Source organism: Glossina fuscipes, unplaced genomic scaffold, assembly GCF_014805625.2.
Source record: "Glossina fuscipes isolate IAEA_lab_2018 unplaced genomic scaffold, Yale_Gfus_2 0, whole genome shotgun sequence".
NCBI lineage: Eukaryota > Metazoa > Arthropoda > Insecta > Diptera > Glossinidae > Glossina > Glossina fuscipes.
Window position 1 is genome coordinate 35221469 of NW_023998414.1, and position 20029 is coordinate 35241497.

The following is a 20029-nucleotide window of genomic DNA, read 5'->3' on the forward strand; positions in this document are numbered from 1 at the left end:
CGAATTAGAAGGGAAGAACGAAAAGGAAGATAAAGATGAAACAAACAATGATACTGAAGAAGACGAGAGACAAAACAGCGAAGAAGAAAATTCAAACGAAAGTAGTGCTGAAGAAAACGAACGCGAAGAAAACGAAGGCGAAGAAAACGAAGGCGAAGAAAACGAAGGTGAAGAAAACGAAAGAGAAGAAAATGATGAAGAGCAACAAGAGGAAGGCAAATTGGAGGGAAATGAAGAGGAAGGAGAAGAAGGAGAAAATGAAAACAATAACAACACTGAAGACGATGGAATCCCAAATAATGAAGGATACGAAGAAAGCGATAATGATCAGAATAAGGAAAATAGCGATGAAGAGGATAAAAGAGGCAACGATGAAGAGAGAGAAGGTAGCGATGAGGAGAATGAAGAGGTTAATGGAGAAGAAAATGAAGAGACCAGCGGTGAAGAGGGTAAAGAGAATAGCGATGAAAGTAGTGAAGAAGATAGCGATGAAGAGAGTGAAGAAGATAGCGATGAAGAAAATGAAGTGGATAGCGATGAGGAAAGTGAAGAAAATAGCGATGAGAAGAGTGAAGAAGATAATAACACCAAGTACAGTAAAATGGATTATCAACTTATAAATTATATTATCGGTCTTATCAATCAGTATTATGATTATGCCGAACAATAATATGATAACAACTACAGCAAAAGAAAGAGTAAGAAATAAACGTTCATATATAAGTTAAACCAAAAAACATGTATTATTATTTTTTCATTTAATATACTAGAAAATATTCGAAATTCTCGTACACAGGTCAATCGGTCAAAGGATATGACTACAGTATAACATAAATTATCTTAGAAACATCTGTGGTTGAGATCAATACTAAACTATTGCTATTTACATTGCTACACATGTGTCATTAAGATCTGATAGAAGCGGCAAGTCGTTCGCTTTGTTACCTTATTCGTTAAGTCAACTTTGTTGGTGTAGCCTTTAAAGTAGTCAGTAAACTTAATTTGTTGACGAACGATTGGGAAAAGAAAATAGTCACTTGTCACAACCATATCAACTGAATATGACGTTTATGAGATGATTGCTGTTTGACTATTGCTGCAAGAGGTCAGCACGCGAAGACATCTATAGACGAGGAATTGTTTTGTCATAAATTTTTAGCTTACTCTCGAATAGAATCACGCCAAGGACCTCGAATATCTGCTTATTATTCCTTAATAACTATTTGATTTTCGGTGAAAAAAACACTTTGAACACGACTTTACGGTAGCGTAAGAAAACACGTGACTTTGACGTCATATGTGTTCTAAGCTAATTTTTTCAATTTTCATTTGCCTTTACTATTACGGCACGCGCTTGACTATTGAGCCATTTCTGGATCGTAAACATAAGTTCTTATCATGTCGTCACAATTCAATTTAAGTCAATTCAAACGCTCCCTTTAGCCTACACTGGACACGACATTGTTTTTGTTTTTTGTAATGGGAACTGAATTATTTCAAGGCGAACAGGGGAGAAAATAAACGAGATAACAGGCTAATCGTTTTCTAAATTGGATTGAACTGTTTTACTTGATTTCCCAATCATATCTAAAGAAAGCGCGTTCAGTATTTCATTAACGATTGTTAAATGCAACCTTGTGCATTTTTATTTTTTTTATTTGTGATACCTTGATAAGCTGTTCATGTTGATGATCTTCCCGGATGTGGTTCTTCTTCAGCCATCTTTGGAGTGTTTGTTGAATTGGGGAAGCTCTCACGAAAACACTTTATCAACTTTGTCGAGTCCGCGAAAATTTATCAACAACAACTTCCGACAATTACAGAAGATGGTCAAATCAACTAATCATCTAATAAACTGAATGAAATGAAACTTCAATAAGATGTTAATATTATTAGACTAAAAGTCTTAAAGCACTATCATCTAAAGCTATCGTCTTTTTTTTATTAAAAATTCTACCGCACTTGAGATTTGAACCCACGATCATTGAGTTGATAGTCGAGACTCTTGCCTACTTGACCACTCAGGCGGATCAGATATTAATATAACAGTTGTATTCATCTCAAAAAAAAAGATAAAAAAAAAAATAACACTGATGTCGGAAATACCCGAATTTCGTAAAGAAATTCTCATTATTTTTCGAGATATTCTCACGTCAACCAATAAGCTTGAAACCTGATCTCTCAATATAATGTTTGCATGTTTTGTCTCAATTTGACGGCAAACTATTTAAAACTTTAGTAAACGAATTGTATATCCCCTGCAAAAATAATAAAAAAAATTAACAATAGATCTAATTATGGTCACATTTCGATTAATGCTTGAAATTGAAAGAATGTCAATTTGAATACAATTAAAATTTAAGTAAGCAATTAAAAGTATTCAGAAAGAAGGAAGAAAGAGGAAAATGTATTCGCATATCGCATACACTTTAAATCAGTGCACCGTTTGAAGTTAAATTGAATCTTAATTATCGATTATATGGCGACGATGACGTAGATTAAATTAAAGAATTCATTCGCGATAGCACTTTGAAAACTAGTTTCCTAAAAGGAAGTTAAGGAAGTTGAGTAGTTGTTAGTATTTCGAAAAAATGCATAAGCAATTACGTCAAGCGTAGACGGAAGATTTATGTAATAGTAAAAGTAAGTAAAAAAACAACATAGTGGTGCACGGCGCCATCATTAAGTATCCTACACTATCCCGCAGTTATTTAGCAATATCAAGCAAGCATATTATAGTCGGGCTACGCCGATCCTACACCGCTTCACCTAGTACAGTTTTCATTATATGCTGAAGCAATTTTTTTGAATCTCCACTCATACAACCGTGCCTACGAAAACTGACTATTAATACGGTGAAAAAGTACAAGTTTTAATATATCATGGTGAAAGTTCGGTAATAATCGTAAATTAATATAGAAAACAATTTTACTGAACTCAGGTTTATTTTTAGGATATCGCCGCATATAGGGATTCGCAACAAATATAGGCCCTTATATGTCAAAAAGATTTAATTGAGAATGTTTTATTGTAAAAATCCGGTAATAATATAACATAAAAATTGATTGGATCAAATTTGAATCATATGAGTCTATTTCTTGATTCTCAGTCCGATGGCTAAGATTTCTCATAAATAAGCCTTGCAGGATAAGGTTTAACTTTTAATATGTAGAACATTAAGAAAATAAATTGACGAAAGAGAGTTTGGATCATACAGGTCTATTTCTTAAATCCTCGTCTATATATAATAGGGTTTATCATCACAAGCTGGTCCTTATATGGAGAGAAAGCCTGTTGTTGTTGAAGATACTATGTTGTGCAATTTTTGGTGTGTGATTGATTGCATTAAGCGAAGTAGAGTAGAGTAGAGTATGTAATGGTGCGTCGTGCCCGAGTATAATGTTCTTACACATTTTATAACAAATTGTGTGTTGGCAAAATTTTAATTGCGACTATATTGCATCTCGGTATAGCAAATTTGCTATAAAGTCACATCAAAAGCGATGATATGAAAGTGACAGGTCATAAGGTCAGTTCAAGTTGCTAAATGAACATAAACATTGTTTAAAAGTGTCTGTTTGAATATTAGAGAAATTACAAATCACAAGATACAAGCAAGTAAAAACACTATTGTGGAATACGGCCAACCATTAAATATTCTACAATAGCTTGCTTAATACAGTTATTGATATAATGACTTTTCAAAGTAAGAAAGTGGTCGGGAAAATATGCTCCCATATATTGTTTCATCAAAAAATACCACAGAATATGCAAACGATCATATGAACACAAGAAAATAAGCCGGACCGACGGACAAACTTGGACCAATCTCAAAAGTGATTCCGAATCGATCGATATAATACAGGGGGGTTTCTATCTCACGTCCTATGCAAGGGTGTTGCATACATCCGCAATACAGGGTATTATACGCTTGCACCACAACAGGTGGAAACCGTAACTCCTTAGCAGGCAATAATTTCGGATTCGATTCACAAGAAAAAATTCGAAATTTCAAAGAATAAATTTTCTTCCAAGTAACGATTTACAGGGTCTATCAAACTAATAATAATAATAAAAAAAAAACCCAGAGTCGTGTAATCCGTTTCAATAAAATTTCTAAAATGTTTTCGTTCATGTGATTAAAGCAGCAGTTTATTAAATTTATTAACTTACTTAACGCGTGACTAATCAAAGAATTAAAAGAGGGAGCGAGGGTGAGCGAGGGTGAGAGAGAGTGAGAGAGAGAGATAGGGGGAGAGAGGTGGTGATAGAGAGAGGGAAAGAAGGAATGAGTGTTAGATAGAGGGTAAGCAGAGAAGGAAGGAGCGCGAGAGACTTAGAAAAGCGAAGGAGGAAAGGAATAGAGAGAAGGAGAGAGAGAGAGAGAGAGATAGAGAGAAATTCAAGAAAAGAGTAGAAGAATATAACTCTTTTTGCAATGGTGTACAAAAGATGCGAAAGGCAGAGAGGAAACGAAATCTTATCAAACCATTTTTTTTTTTTTTGTTGATTACGCTACAGCGACAATCTTTCCGTTTCTCTAATAAACACCGTTATATAGTTAATCTGATAGAGTAGTAAATGTAACAGTATATCTAACTATAGTATTGTTGTTGGGCTGTGTTGTCTTGTGTTTAACAAAAAACTAGTCGAGCGTATTAAGTTAAATAATTGCGTTAAATATTTTTTTTGTGTATTTGTTGTTTTCTTTCAACCTTCAACCTTCGACTAGTTAAACGTGATCACTTAACAGTTAACATAATTAACTATTTAAGCATAAATCGTTTTTTATTTACTAATTAATTTTATTTCAATTTATTTGTTTGTTTGTTTTTTTTTTTTTTTTTTTTTTTGTTTTTCTCAAACATTAAAAAAAAAAAATTAATTTAAATAAATTTTATAAACAAATTAATTTTATTTAATACAAATCGATTGATATGCTCAGTTGTATATTTTCTATAATGAGAACAAGTGTTTGGGTCTTGTCGTCCCGATTATTAATTATTTTATTAGTATTACCTCAGTTCACTTTAACGCGTTCATTGTTTCGCAGCGATTTGTTTCCCTTGTCTATAATTCATATAAATGATTTTCATGCACGGTAAGTATTGCTGCCAATTAAAAATTGTGATTGCTTTAATTATTTTAATTATTAAAGGGCACAACAATTGCCTCGTGCCTTGTTCATTCTTTTTTTTGTTTTTTTTTTTTTTTTTTTTTTTTTGTTTTTGTAGTTATTTAAAATATATGATATATAGTGTAAAAGTGTGTTTGCTTTTAAGTAATAAACGATCTCTGCAAGAGTCTCCTTCGACTCAATTGTTGTAAATTCAAATCTCAAGTGCACTCGTGTTTTCAATAAAACCAATAGCCTTAGATGGTAGTGTTTTAAGACAGTCGTCTACATTTTACTTCTTTTAGGCTAAAAAATTAATACTAATAATAATAATATCAGATCAAAGTTGTCATTTTCCTATAGATTATAAGCTAGATATGTATGTGTATGTAACATTTGAGAGAAAACATGTACATCACATTACATATATTAGATGTACAAAGGCACACTACATTCAGAAAGATTTGACATAGATGCACCTTTTAATGTACCAAAAACTGCGATTCTGATCCGATCTAAGTTCATCTGCAAATGTCTTTTTATGCTATGGTATACAATGTTTTGGTTCAAGCATGAAACCTATTGAAAATGGTTCAGACTACTCGTACAATGCTTTATTGAATAACAGTATTAAACTAATTGGTGTAGGGTATTTAATGATCAGTCATGGCCTACTATATTGCTTTGACTTATTTCCTAATCATATCACTCTACGTTAGGTTACATACGAAATATGATCGAACGTATGATTTATTTGAACCATAAGAACGATTATCCAAAAGGGAACGAATTGCGATCCTATTTAGGCGGCAGGCATATGATTGTTGATCGAGTTTTTTTTTTTTTTTTTTTTTTTGTTAGCATCCTTTTACATAATTGATTCGAATTCAATTCGATTCAATAAAACTTTAATATTTCTAAGAAAAAAGAGGGATAAATAAGGATACAATTTTCATTTCAATTTTATCTGCTGATAACTCAGATGTGAGGTGAGCTGAATAATCTCCTTTTGAAGCCATGGGTCGAGAGTAATCAATTTCTCATGAAAATAAGCCATAATTTGTTTGCAGAGAACTTTAATTCCAATCATTAAATTCGAAGTTGTAGCGTCACTCTTGCACTCTGTTGCTTGAGTACTCATTAGTCATCAGTAGTTAGGAGGAGCAACTATCAATTCGAAAGAGTTCGGAGCTCAATCCTTAAATGCGATAGGCTAATATGTATTCTAATTAAAGTTGATGTGTGATTGTAGCTCAATCGGTATTCAATTCATAACACACTTGCCCACTCTTCTGCTCTCTTTCCAATTCTTTCTAAATATTCACGTAACACATGTACAGGAGCATAACATGGCTCAGTTTAGGCGAAAAAGTGCTATCGAAAAATGATATGAGGAATTTTTCATGAAACGGGAGCTTGCGTAAAGTCTCTGTTAACTGAAATTTTTCATAGTTATTTTGATAAACTGCGTATGTCGTTGGAATTTCAAAGTGCTCCGTGACTAAACGACTTGACTTGTCTTTTGAAAACTTTAAGGGTCCACTTCGCCTTTTAATTGTACAAATTACAATTAACTACATATATGGTCTTAAATGTAGCTTCTATTATTTAATCCTATCGTCATCATTGAATTGATAAAGTAATTCCGTTACACAATCAATGCAAGTGGGTCGTAATTGCATAGAAGAAGGATCTAAAGCAATCTACTTAAGCAATAAAAACGATGTGAAACCAGTAGAGGACAATTTTTAAAATATTTATTAATGTATTCAAGATGCACAGATAGACGCACCTTGAGCCTTCCGGGCATCAGAAATAATTATCAATTTTTTAAAGACTCAACCCAAAGTCAATTTTTTTTTTTTCGGTACAAAAACAGATTTTCTTGATATGAAATGAAAAGTACTTTTAACAGATAATGATGAGATTTTCCCCGATTTCGTTAGTAGGGCCTTTTCCGTCCGACGAAAAGTACACAATGGTGAGTAAATTGCTTATTGTGTATCCGCTCTTCACGTGACTTTTCGTTTTCATTTGAGAAAAAAAAAAAAAAAAAAAAAAAAAAAAAAAAAAAACAAGTATTTAATAAATTCTATATTTATACTCAACACCACTTGCATGATGCTTATATGGATATATTAAGCTTGTAACGATGCATGCGATGAACGCGCTGAGTTACCTCAAACAGATCTAACTTCTGTCATAACGATTAACTCGAAATATTTTATTTGGATTAATTGAAACTTGACTGTTCCTCGGTCCGTATTAATATGCGCCCACATAAATATTTCAACGAAATCTTTTGAAAATATTTCGAGCCAAGAAAGAATTTTATTGAACAGGTTTTGAATCGTAACTTACCCTATAATGTCATCTTTTTCGTACATTATTTATGAAAAGTCATTGCAAAATGTTTAAGAGAATATTGAATGGTCGTCCTTGTCCAACGATACTTATTTTTTCTTTTTTAACTTTTTTTGTTTTTTATATGCACGTATTCCCTGGATATGAGTAAACGAGCATTTGTTAGTTATACGATTGCTAAGAAAAACTCTTCTTATTGTAAGGGATTATAAATATATTTTTTATTATTGTTGCGTTTAAAGAAACACTATCTAAAGACAATCGAATAAGAAATACGAAATATCCAATATACTATATATATGTGTACGCGCGGTCAACTTGATTGAACAATTTTAAGCAAAAAAGTGTAAAACATTGAACATATGCCGTCGTCTTCTTCTTGCGAACCAAAACAATTCTTCATCGTATATGCCAATCCAAAGTCATTCACCTTTTTATAATAGAGGCCGTTTAATAAAAATAACGAGCTAATAATCGATTCAGAATTTATTACCGCCGTTGCTGGAGTGTCTCTAAAAGTTTCGTTCCTTCGGGATGTTTATAAACGTTGTGTGAAAATGAATATACCTCGAAGTCGACGGTCACGGGTATAAAAACCAATTAGAGATAAGAGAATGTTAAGCACAACCCCCCACTGCTCATAACATAGAAGCGTTCAAATTGCGCATTTTTTTTAAATAAATTAAAATCTTTCCAATCTATGGCGAATTTTCGAGCCTTTTTTTATAAGATGATAACACAAGAGTGTTACATATATATATATACATATACACATAATTCAACAATTTGGCAAAGAGCTCACATATTAAACCCATTATACTTTTCTAGCGTAAAAAAGCTAATAAAATCCTTTGTCCTCTAGGTCATAAAATTTGACGCATACGCCCTTAGAACGGATTTCTGCATAGGTTTTAATACACATGTCGCCTATGGATAAAGCGTGGCTAAGGGTTAACTGGGCTGCCGCGAATCGCGGATTGAAATGTTAGCGCTGTTCGACTATACTTGACCGTACGTATCTATAATGGAGTACGCTGTCGAGGAAATGTATAATCCTTGTCGATTTGGCACGCATCCAACAGGATGTGACTACTTCTCCCCTATCGCTTTATCGTTTCTCAAGTCTTTCCAATCATCTCCGTGTTACACGTAATACATACATCACTCAGTATGCCTACTTTCCGACGTCTGTAAAGCATCGATGTTCACGCATATAATTTCGAGAGCGTACCAACCGTCAAACAGTGCACGTATGCAAAATTTCATGACATCCCGACAAGCAAGTTACAAGTTGCACTTATCTTAGTGATGTCACATGTTATTGCCACATATGTGTTAGACCGGAAATTTATTGAGTGCTATAGTGTAAGGAAAAAAATCAATTGAAACTTTTGGTGTTTGATTTTATTTGCTTCGGTGCGGATGTGACTTCATATTTCATTTGCTTATCTTCCACAATTCCAATGAAAATCCAAAATGTAGGCAATAAAATGTTCCCTTTAAAATGATATTAATTTTTTTTTTTGCTAAATAACATTTTTCTGGATTTATTCGTATCATCATGAACTGCATTTTGTCTTTTTGCTGATGAAAAACAAAACAAGATAAATAAATAAATAAGTGAAGAGCTCGATACAATACAATAACCATAACCAATGCAATTTCTAGATATTCGAAATGGAATAAAAATAAAAGTTTTATTATATTCGCCTAGCGGTTATAGATCATAATTGGCAGTAAATTCATTTATTATTCATTCTCATTGTTAAAGTTATTTCATATTTTCAGATATGAACCTACAGATAAGAATGGCGGAACTTGCAATAATAATCAGGAGTGCATTGGTGGATATGCGCGTACGTTTCACACTGTGAAACGTCTACTGCAGGAGCAAAAGGAAAATAATCCGATTTATCTTAACGCCGGAGATAATTTTCAGGGGACTTTATGGTACAATATAGGCCGATGGAATGTGACGAGTCAGTTTTTGAATATGTTACCGGCTGATGCCATAGTAAACTCGAATTCGACAATACAATGAAATGAATTCTTTTAATTTCTATACATTTACAGACCCTAGGTAATCATGAATTTGATCATGGTGTTGAAGGGGTGGTACCTTTTCTGGAAACCCTTGACAGTCCAGTAATAGTAACTAATATGAACTCAAGTAACGAGCCTACTATGGAAGGGAAATATAAACGTTCATTAATTATTGAGAGAGGTCAGCGGAAAATTGGCATCTTGGGTGCTCTTATAGAAACAGTTTATGTACGTTTTGTTGATATTAAAAAACAAAAAAAGAAATTCAATAAGTAATTATAATTAATTTAATATTTCAGGATCTCGCCAATATTGGTAATTTGACGTTTCGTAATGAAAGTGAAGCAATTTTAGAAGAAGGCCTCAGACTGAAAGCTCAAGGCTGTGATATTATTATTCTTATCACTCATTGCGGTTATGATGTGGATCAAGAAATAGCTCGTCATGCTGGCTCTGTAGTGGATGTCATCGTAGGAGGACATTCCCATACTTTTCTCAGTGCTAAAACAGATGATCCGGGTCCACTTAAAGCCCAGGGTAAATATCCCACCGAAGTAATTCATTCGTCAGGTCAACGCGTATTAATTGTTCAAGCCGCCTCTTACGCCCGTTACGTTGGTAACTTGATAGTCTATTTTGATAATGCCGGTAATGTGGTTGAATATCAAGGTGGCCCCCTATATATGCACTCTTCGGTACCAGAAGGTAGATTAAGATTAATTACTATAGTTAATTTTTTGATCTAACATTTTCAAATTTTCTCTTAGATCCAGACGTTTTAGAAGCTATTAAACCCTGGAAAGCCATCATTGATTTAAAAGGCAATGAAATAGTCGGAGAGACAAGAGTCGATTTATTGAAAAACCCATGTAGTTCGAGAGAATGTAATTTAGGTAACTTTTTCTGCGATGCCATGATTCATTCGGTAAGAATAAATGAAAAAAAAAAAAAAAAAACAAATCAAGCGAATAAAATTATAATATTTGAAAACTATTCACAGCTTGTCGCTATCAGTCCTTACAACGAGGAGCCGTGGACTTCGGCGGCCATAGGCTTAGTTAATAATGGAGCTTTAAGAGTGCCCCTACTTAAAGGAAGTAAGTATAAATTTCTACGCCCTTAAGAATGCTAAAGATTTTTCCATTTCTTTTTCAGCCTTAACTTATGCTCATATAATAACCATGTCACCGTTTGAAAATGTTTTAACTTCCTTCAATTTACCCGGTGCAATACTATTGGAAGCATTAGAATTTGCTGTACAGAAAATGGATTTAAGCAAGAATATCACTTCCTCTCAAGCTTTCCTGCAAACATCGGGTCTTAAAATTGTCTATGACCTTAAAAAGCCTCCATATCAGCGTGTTGTAGAGTTGCAAGTCCGTTGTGCTGCTTGTTCTTATCCCCAATATGAGCCGTTTGACAAAACAAAAACTTATAGAATTGTTGCTCCAATCTTTTTAGTAAATGGTGGAGATGGCTTTCATATGATACGCGATCACAGTACCGACATACAGTGAGTTCACTTATTAGAGTTACTGTGCGATAAGAAGTGACTTTTAAAAAATGTACTTTTGCTTCTGCCTTCACATTTTAGACATCATCAAACCGATCTAGACGCTCTACTGAAGTATACAAATGAAACTAGTCCCATCATTACTGGCATTGAAGGGAGGATAATTGTTAATAAATAATAGGAAAATAAAATAAGAGATAAAATGAAATGAGATAATGTGGAATAAATTAAAAAGAAGTCAGAAAATTATATTCGGCCGTGACCGAATCCTTAATCACCACATCCTTTAAACGAAAAAAAGAGTAACGGAATTAAATTTCCATGCTCTGCGATCTGGAGTGGGCGCGGTTGATTTTTTCTATTTTCAAAATAAAACTTTTTGTCGCAAAAGCGGGTTCACTTCGAAAGTCTTGTGCATATTTCCAAGCGATATCTTCATTATCGCTAATGGGAGTACTTTCACCACAGACACCACACAGTTGGGCAGACCGACATGTAGATAGACGAACAGACAGACATGCTTAGGTGCATTCCATTCTGCGTGTTATAAAGGCATTAAAAAAGAAATTTAAATTTTGCTCCACTGTGCATTAGGTAGACGACAACAATTTTTTCCACTTTCGTAGACAAATTGTACAGCGTCGCCCATGGAATATGTGCACAAATTTTTGTACATTTATCTGGTATAGTTCGTGAGTAACGAGCAAAAAACCAATTTCTTAGCCCTTTTGAAAAACAGAGGTTTTCTCAGTTTACGTAGTACTGGACGCCAAGTGTTTTAATAGTGGTGGCTATGTGAGCCTCGGCCCCGAGGCCGTCGAGTACAACTTTCTTAATGATCGCTATCTATATTATTGATTATCAAGTCCTAATGGAAAATTAATACTCCATATTATTTTCATCAACATAATTATTGAGAAATTACCGAATTATATACCTCGTGCTATTTGAAATAGTTGTAACATAGGACATGCATATAGCTTAATTCTTTGCATCGCCCAGTCACTTTGCATAACTCATCTAAATTGTTTTGTCCAACTATGGAATTACTTGTGTTTTTCAATATGTAAAAACTGCTGTGTACATACCTTTTAAATTTTTAACGAGATATCTCGGACATAAACCAAGCATCTGGTGGGAATATTGGATGGAAACTAAGTAGACATGAACCAATGAAATGAAACAATAACATGACATTCCGTAGCCACTACACTCTTACGAATATATTCCAATTGTCTTTAGTCGAAACATAGTTTGGTAACTCTGCAACCACCGCTACTATGTATGTGTCATTAAATAAATGGCATGAAATGTCAAAGCAAAATAAAGTAGAAAACAAGAAAACAACAATACCCACAAAAGCCTTTTACACTCAAGAAAGTAAAAAACTGATTCCATAGGAACGCACAACAGAAATAATTTTACTGTCCGAAAATTCAGAAATGTCTTTCATAAGAAATGTACAGGCAAGTAAAATTTTCCCTCAGAGTATCGCTGGTATCGTTGACTACTGTTTTTTCCACTTTCATATCATTCCTGAAACAAGCAATAGAAGGCATTTCATATTTTTACAAAAATAAAGTAAATAAGAGACAGAACGAATATGAAACACAAGATTTTCGATTTGCCAATCGTATAAGCTTAAAGCAGCTGTTATTCTTATAAGAAAATCGAGTCAGTGGGATCTTTTTTTTATTAGTAAATCAAAACATTTTGGTAAAAATTGTTAAACGCAATAAACGTGGGCAAGAAATTCTGTGATAAATAAAGTGAAAGTTGAATACATTTTTAGTGAGCATAAAGTGATTCTAAGAAATTATTCTTTCGAATATGTAATGAAGTGAGAGAGATGCGGTTAGTTTGTCGCGTTAATAAATGAATAAAAAGATAATTTTTTTAATAGTTTCTCTATATACTTTTTAAGTTGAGTTTATTTAAAAATTAAAAGATATTTTAAAAAAATCCTTGTCGATTTAATCTGAAGAAAATTTCAAATAACTTTTAGCTTAAATCTAAGCAAATAAGTGAAACAACGAGCCAAAAAAAAAGAGAAAAAAGTTAGAATGTTTGTGCAAGTGACCTAAACGAATTTTTAATAAAGTTTTTAAATATATTGAAAAAGAAAGGTGACGTTTGCAATAGCGGTGACAGAGGTGAAACGACACAAAATACTGCCGGCGCCGTATATTACGAGCAGTAACAATGAAAGTACATTTTTTTGTTGTTGTGGGGGAACATTAAAGGTAAAAGAAATGTTCAAAAAAATTATTTTAATATATTTGAAAAAGTGAAATTAACACAACAACTCGATTTAATTAATTTAAGTAATAAAGTGAAAGAATATCACATTATCGCGTACACTTATGCTTGAGTATGTACATATACTTCCATACATAAGTATATGTATTTACTTGTACGCGTTCAATATACACTTTATTTATTATCCTCTGATGTTTTTTCATATTTCGTGGTTTGTGTAAATGTAGGTCAACATATAAGAAATATTCTTTAAAAAATTTTCAAAAGTTCAAGAATTCTGCAATAAATACTAATAGGCAATGGCTACTACTAATAGCCGTAATATTCTGTTATCGTTGCTGGACTAACGAATTTTAAAGATTGACCTTCATTGTCTCCTTTCCACTGATTTAGAACATTTGTTTTTTAAAGTTCTTAAAAGACAGACGAAGATAAGAAAATAAATGAGAGAGGAGTGTGTGTGTGTGTGTGTGTGTGTGTGTGTATTTGTGTGCGTGTGTTTTCAATAAGCCTCCCTTATCATACCACGCTTTGCAACGTTCAGGCTAAAAACTAAATTAAAATAAAAGAAATATTCTATTTAAACTTTGGTCAAATTTTTATTTAATCTTTAAAAAAAGTCGGTTTAGTACCTTATTTATCTAGTGAAGTCATCCCCAAAATGTAAGAATTTTAAAAATTTAACTCGAGAATTACTCTTCTTCAACTTATGGCATTTGTGTCAAATGAGAAATTGCTTCTTTATGATGAAAACATATGTGTTTGTATGTGATGCTGTCTGTCGCTATTTTTCACTTTATCCAGTTCTTCGAGCATCACATATGTATTCCTTGAAGAAAGTTAGGCTCATTTTTTAAGAGCTTAAACTCTTAGACAGACGCGAAGCATGATTCAATCGGACTTTATTGCATCGATTAAAATTCATTGCAGTCAGAAATGCCAACATCTAGAGAGCACAAAGTATTTGCGTGAATTTGCCAAAATTTTGCGTTCAAGTGATTGAAATGTTTTCTCCATTGGTTTAGCAGCATATGGTGGTGATGTACAGAAGAATTGTCCTTTTCACACAAATTAAATATTTTACCTTCTATTTCCCTTTCCATTATTTCTGTTTACATCCTTCGGCTTCGATTGATTGATTGATTGATTGATTGTTTTATTGTAGTATGTTTAACAACAGCTTAACACATCACCAAACAACGAACATTAATTTACATGCATCCGTATTTCACTTTAGTATCGACATTCGTCTTACTGGCAATAAACGGTTGTCTTCAGTGACAATTGCATCTGCGATTATGCTTAAGTTATAACGAGACCGCTTTTCATAACCAGTTACACTATATATGATGAGACAAATCCTTTGTTTAATGACGAGAAGAGACTCTTCGACGATCTTATAAGCTTTTTTTGTCTGTCAATTTCTCGATATCTAAAGTTTTCGCTCCATTTAAGAGTCGCACACTTGTTTTCCTTAGCCTTAAAATCAGCTCAGTTTTTAGAAAATATAGAACCTTTCGGTACATATTCAGAGGATTAGTATTTGAAGCTTATCGCGATTGACTGAATGCAGAAAAATTAAATTTAAAATTCGGCAAAGTTCCCAAGCGCCCTTTAATATTTCTTTTAAAATCCAAAGTGCAAAGAATATGAGGGAGACGGGGAAAAGTAAAGGAATACTAAACTTAAGTAGGGAATAGCTTCGCCTATTTTATCTCTTTACTTTAGGACTTTAAATATGTTCGGCATAACATTAACTGCGAATACCCTTCGATAATTTCTGTAATATTTGTTGAACGTGGACTTTGTAATACGTATCGTGGCATTCACAAAAATCGATATGAATACGGTTTCAATTTAGTAAAGTCTTTAGCTGTTAAAGATTACGATTGCAAAAGTTTTTGTCAAAAAACAAGTAAGAACATTATAGTTCGCCAATGGCGACTATTATATACCCTGCACCACTTCGCCTAGTACAGATATTCACTCGTTTTGGCGATAATGCACTAGAAGGTACCATAATTTTATGAAAATTCGCATATTGCAAGATCAAATATCAAGTCTCTCTCTCTCTCTCTCTCTCTCTTTCCATATAAGAGTTCGCGTTTCGTGATAGCGCCTATAAATGTTGGGGTCCAAGAAAATTGACATATGTGATCCAAATATCCTATCGATAATTTTTCTTTTTTTTGCTGAACCATTACTATGAATATAAGGATTTACGTTTCATGAGAATCTTTACAACCGGTGGTACCAGAAAAATAGACCCACATGGTCCACATTCGCTAAGGTAGATTTCTTTGTCTATTTACTATTATGAGCGAATATTTGAAATTTAACCTTTTTACCCTATAAACCTACAGTTTCCGTAGGCACAGTTGAATAGAGGGGGAAAGGGGGGAGGGGGCAGGCGGTTCAAAGTTGATTTGCAATTGATTTCAAATTAGGGCGTTATATGGAGAGTGGTCGAATAAGTGAATCGATTCGAACCATTTTCAATAGCGATTGTCGTTGGGCCAAAGTACATCTGTGTACTAAATTTCGTTAAAATATCTTAAAAATTACGATGTACAACTTGAACACAAACTTAGAGGGACAGACATCAGACGGGCAGAAAATAATTCTGAATAAAATGTGGATCTATCCTAAGCCCATCTATGTCCTTCGAACTAACTTAATATACTCTGCACCACAAGTAGCGTACGGTATAACAAAATTATTTTTAGTTATTTTATTGAATGGCAAAAGCGGTTCACATGGTTCTGCCCATAATTACCAAAATAAAAAAAATAAAAAGTCAACATCAACTTTGGCCAACTGTGTAATTTCAAAATTATAAAATCTTTGGCTTCTACTTTTCAATTTTTTCTAAACAACCGGATATACATAGAGCAGAGATTCGAGATTTGAGGCTTCATGTTAATAAATTGTAGAAAAACATGATCTAAATGTAATCGTATACCATATATGTACGACATTTGTGATACGACATATGTATAGCTCAGATATACATAGGACTTTCCAATAGAAGTGATACGATACCTTTTTGATATTGCGGTCATGTTTTAAAATTATCGAAATTTTTTATCGAATCATTTCCATGTTGTAACTTTTCCTGCATATTTGCGAATTATTAACGGCTGTCATGTTCGTCCTGCTGTGAGTTAGTGAATAAGCGAAATTATCATTCTTGAGATAAAACTCATTCATAAATTATGAAGGGAACGTCTTCATAAACTTACCAGGTATTGTTGTCCGCGCTCTGCTTTGCTTTGAAACTAGCAGTGGATAACCATCGGTTAACGTGAACGGAGAACGCTTCACATTGATTTTACAGAATTGTTTGTCAAATGAATGTTGGCCTAAACAACATCCGATTTCAACAACATATTACATAGTATATAGCATACAGTAAATACTTTTATTATGTCGTGATTTGATAATGGAAGGATTTCCAAAATATCACGATATCGAATGACCTCCACGAAGCTATGATTTAACATCACTGGAGAACTTTTTATGGGATTGTTTGGTATCGTTAGTCAATGGCAATAAGGTAGACATTGCTTACATCTGTTGAAAACTAGCGCTCATTCGTAGTGAAATGAGATGAGATTTTGTGTACACGATGTTCAAAAATGGTCCCCAGAGGAGTCGTGGAAATTGAACTATCATTTAAATTATGTGTATTTAGTAAAAAAAAGAAAAAATATTGTTCTTGCTTAGGCTATTTTTTGTTTTTAAACAAGTAAAAACACTATAGTGGGGCATGGCCCACCATTAAATACTCTAAACCATCCATAGTCATGGACTTCTCAAAATAAGTATATGTTATTTGAGTAGCGGTCGCAAAAAATGGACCGATATGAACCACTTTCGATAGCATAATCTATAGGTTGAACATAAGACAGATAGGCAGACAGACAAACTTAGATCGGTATAATGAGAGTTCGGTATATCTCAAATCCGTACAAAATTAATATCCCCTTACACCCATAAGTGGTGTAGTAGTGGAGTAGTTTGTAAACAGCAATCATGTCAGTCGTACTGAAAAGCCGTATACATCGCGCAAATGAATCTTAACTCTAGCTTGCGGAGCTGTATTAAGAAATTTAAAAAATATCGAAAAATTTCATTGGAATAGTTTTCTATATATTTAAGTTTACTTTTCAAATTAAAATCGAGGCGTACGTCGACCTAAAACAAGAAACTAATTTAGTAAATAAAATGTTAGAAAATATATTTCACGTCAGTGCTATGAACATTTCTCGGGCGTGAAATCCAATATCGTCATGTTGAAGGATAATGATAAACAGATTTTTGAAACACTGTTTTCTATAACTTATTTGTTTAGTAGCAAAATGTATATGTATGTATATATACATATATAATGAAAAAAATGAATAAACATTAATGCATGAATAACGATGATTCGAAAGCGAACAGTGTTCGCCTCTTGTTAATTATGTTACATTCTGTTCGTGTAACAAGATATCTGTTACATAATCAATATAAGAGTTTTTTTTTTTTTTACGGGAACAACGAGTCTATAATACAAATAATTTAATAACAGTATTAACCTTTTCATGTTTTTTTGTTATTCGAACAATTGATGGCATTATGTCCTTTGCCAACGGAAATAACAAACAATCCTGAATGAAACAGTCATGAAGGCTATATGAAGGCAATGAGAGAAGAAATGAGTTCTAATTAACTTCGTACTTGTTTTAAAAACGCTGACGACGATAAAGTGACAAACAACGCTTAAAAATAAAATGGAAAATGCATGGAATGCTTATGGATGTATGTCACATATATATGTATGTAAATATATATACGTATCTCGATATATTTGCATACATTTTGTAGCAGTTGACTGTTCCATTTATGAAATGTTTAACATTCTTTGCCAATTTTCTATTTATTGCTTTTATTTTGGCTTTGTTAAGACTCACTCAGTTTATACCTAGAGATCTATGGATAATTTATTCTAAAAATGGAGTAAAGTGAAAAAGTGAAAATTTCTTATATATATCGTTGGGGGGCAAATATTTGTTATTCATTTCACTTCTAATGCAGTATAAGAAAATTTCCAAATTACAATATTATTTTTAAAATTATAGTCATGTTATGTTATTAGTAATTAATAGTCCGAATAGGAAACTCATCGATCACGGCAAACACGATAAACAGTTACATTTAATTTAGGTTAAGTTAGATAATGAATCATCTACGATACGATCACTTACATTTTTCAATGTTTTAAACAGTCAAGGTTGTTGTTCATTTTCAAAATTTGATTTGTAGTTAAGCTGGACGAACGGACCGACATTGTTGAAAAATGTATAGCTTATGCTTCCTATTCCTTTGGCTTCTACACGACTTGTTTCTTCATTTATTTCTTGCGTTCTGGCTACAATATAAATTCAGCTAAGCGAAGCAACACTATCAAGATTAATGGCTTAAATTACAACATTATGAAGAAGATCATCATCGATCAATAGCAAAACAAAATTGCAGGAAAACAATTTCAGTTCTAAGCAAATAGTTTTTCTCTTGCATTCTTGTTAGCCTTAAGATACTAACTAAAATTAACTAATAAGCGAACTTAAATCTAAAACTCACACCATGACATTATCGCAAAGAATATCAATCGCAAGCAAACAACAAAGTTCAAGTAAACTGTGTAAAATATTTTCCCAGTTAAGCAAACATAAATGTCTAGATATACTATCTATAAATAGCTACTTGCGAAGTAAGGTAAGATTCGAATCTGCGCCCACCGACTTGGCACTCGCTAGTCTTCTCGCTTCAACTATGCGCTAGCCTAGCAAAAACACTTCTCATCACCCGGCCAGCCGAGGTGGATTCATAATGTAACAAATGACTTTGAAGTAGAGACGAATTTAAAGTAATTGTATAAAGAAGTCAAACTTTTTTATTAATTTTGATCAATCAGGTCCATTATTGCTTTGAACTGATGTCTAAACACCATAACTGATGTAATGAAATCCTATTATATAATATCTGAGATGTCAGCTATACTTTAGTAGAAACGACTTACTTTCATTTGTAGAGAATTGTTGTAGAGGTGTGTTTGTAGGTACGGATGATAAACCGATTTTATGGCATTGTGACCGATCACTAATCGTAAAAGAAAACGATGTCTGTACTCTTGTCGTTCTGTTGTTCTGAGTTTGCATGAATTTCCCCATCCCGATAGAATAGTCAGTCATACGAAAATCAATTCTATTACAAAATATTTAAGTCTCGCAAGTCAATGCCCGGTGACTTGTGATGTCTCTGCGATAATGCTCGAAATATGGTCATTCGTTTTCAAATCAAAATTTTAAATTTGAATCGCGAAGCAACGTAAACGATTTCTTAGGCAAGTTTACACTTAAAGTTGACTTCTTCTCGCTCTTCAAAGCGAGAGTAATTGATATATTTACTTGTAACGTTGGCTTTAAGTCCCGCTTTAATAACAAGCTGTCCGATAAGGAAATGACTGATTGTCGAAAAAAACATTTCCAATTTTGAATGTGTGTACATAACGCCTACTAAAAAGCTTTCGAGAACCAAAATTTAACCTTGTCCATCCGTCCATCTATCTTCAGCCTATTGTTATAACGCTTAATACAAAATGAAATACAAAAATGAGAGTAGAAAAACTGAAACCTGGCATATGTACAAAAACGTGAGATACGTAAAAGCAGGCGCAAAGCAGGAACCAA

The 20029-nt window shown here is 33.2% G+C and overlaps 3 protein-coding genes across 3 annotated transcripts in view; all 3 read left to right on the forward strand.

Annotated features, from left to right (window-relative positions):
• LOC119634038 (apyrase-like) overlaps positions 1 to 697 on the forward strand; it is a 4833-nt gene extending 4136 nt beyond the window's left edge. The window contains exon 6 of the mRNA XM_038027950.1: positions 168 to 697. Within this exon, the coding sequence (XP_037883878.1) occupies positions 168 to 670 (503 nt within the window). The 3' untranslated portion in view covers positions 671 to 697. The remainder of the gene's footprint in view (positions 1 to 167) is intronic.
• A 4190-nt stretch (positions 698 to 4887) lies between these two features.
• On the forward strand, positions 4888 to 11244 carry LOC119634957 (apyrase-like). The gene is made up of 8 exons (XM_038029414.1): positions 4888 to 5101; positions 9269 to 9494; positions 9554 to 9751; positions 9823 to 10228; positions 10291 to 10448; positions 10524 to 10620; positions 10679 to 11036; positions 11118 to 11244. Exons 1-8 carry the CDS (start codon positions 4938 to 4940, stop codon positions 11212 to 11214), a joined length of 1704 nt encoding a protein of 567 aa, XP_037885342.1. The 5' UTR covers positions 4888 to 4937; the 3' UTR covers positions 11215 to 11244.
• A 1546-nt stretch (positions 11245 to 12790) lies between these two features.
• LOC119633068 (diphthine--ammonia ligase) overlaps positions 12791 to 20029 on the forward strand; it is a 39899-nt gene continuing 32660 nt past the window's right edge. Inside the window, exon 1 of the mRNA XM_038026284.1 lies at positions 12791 to 13279. The gene's annotated coding sequence lies outside the window, so the exon portion shown is untranslated. The remainder of the gene's footprint in view (positions 13280 to 20029) is intronic.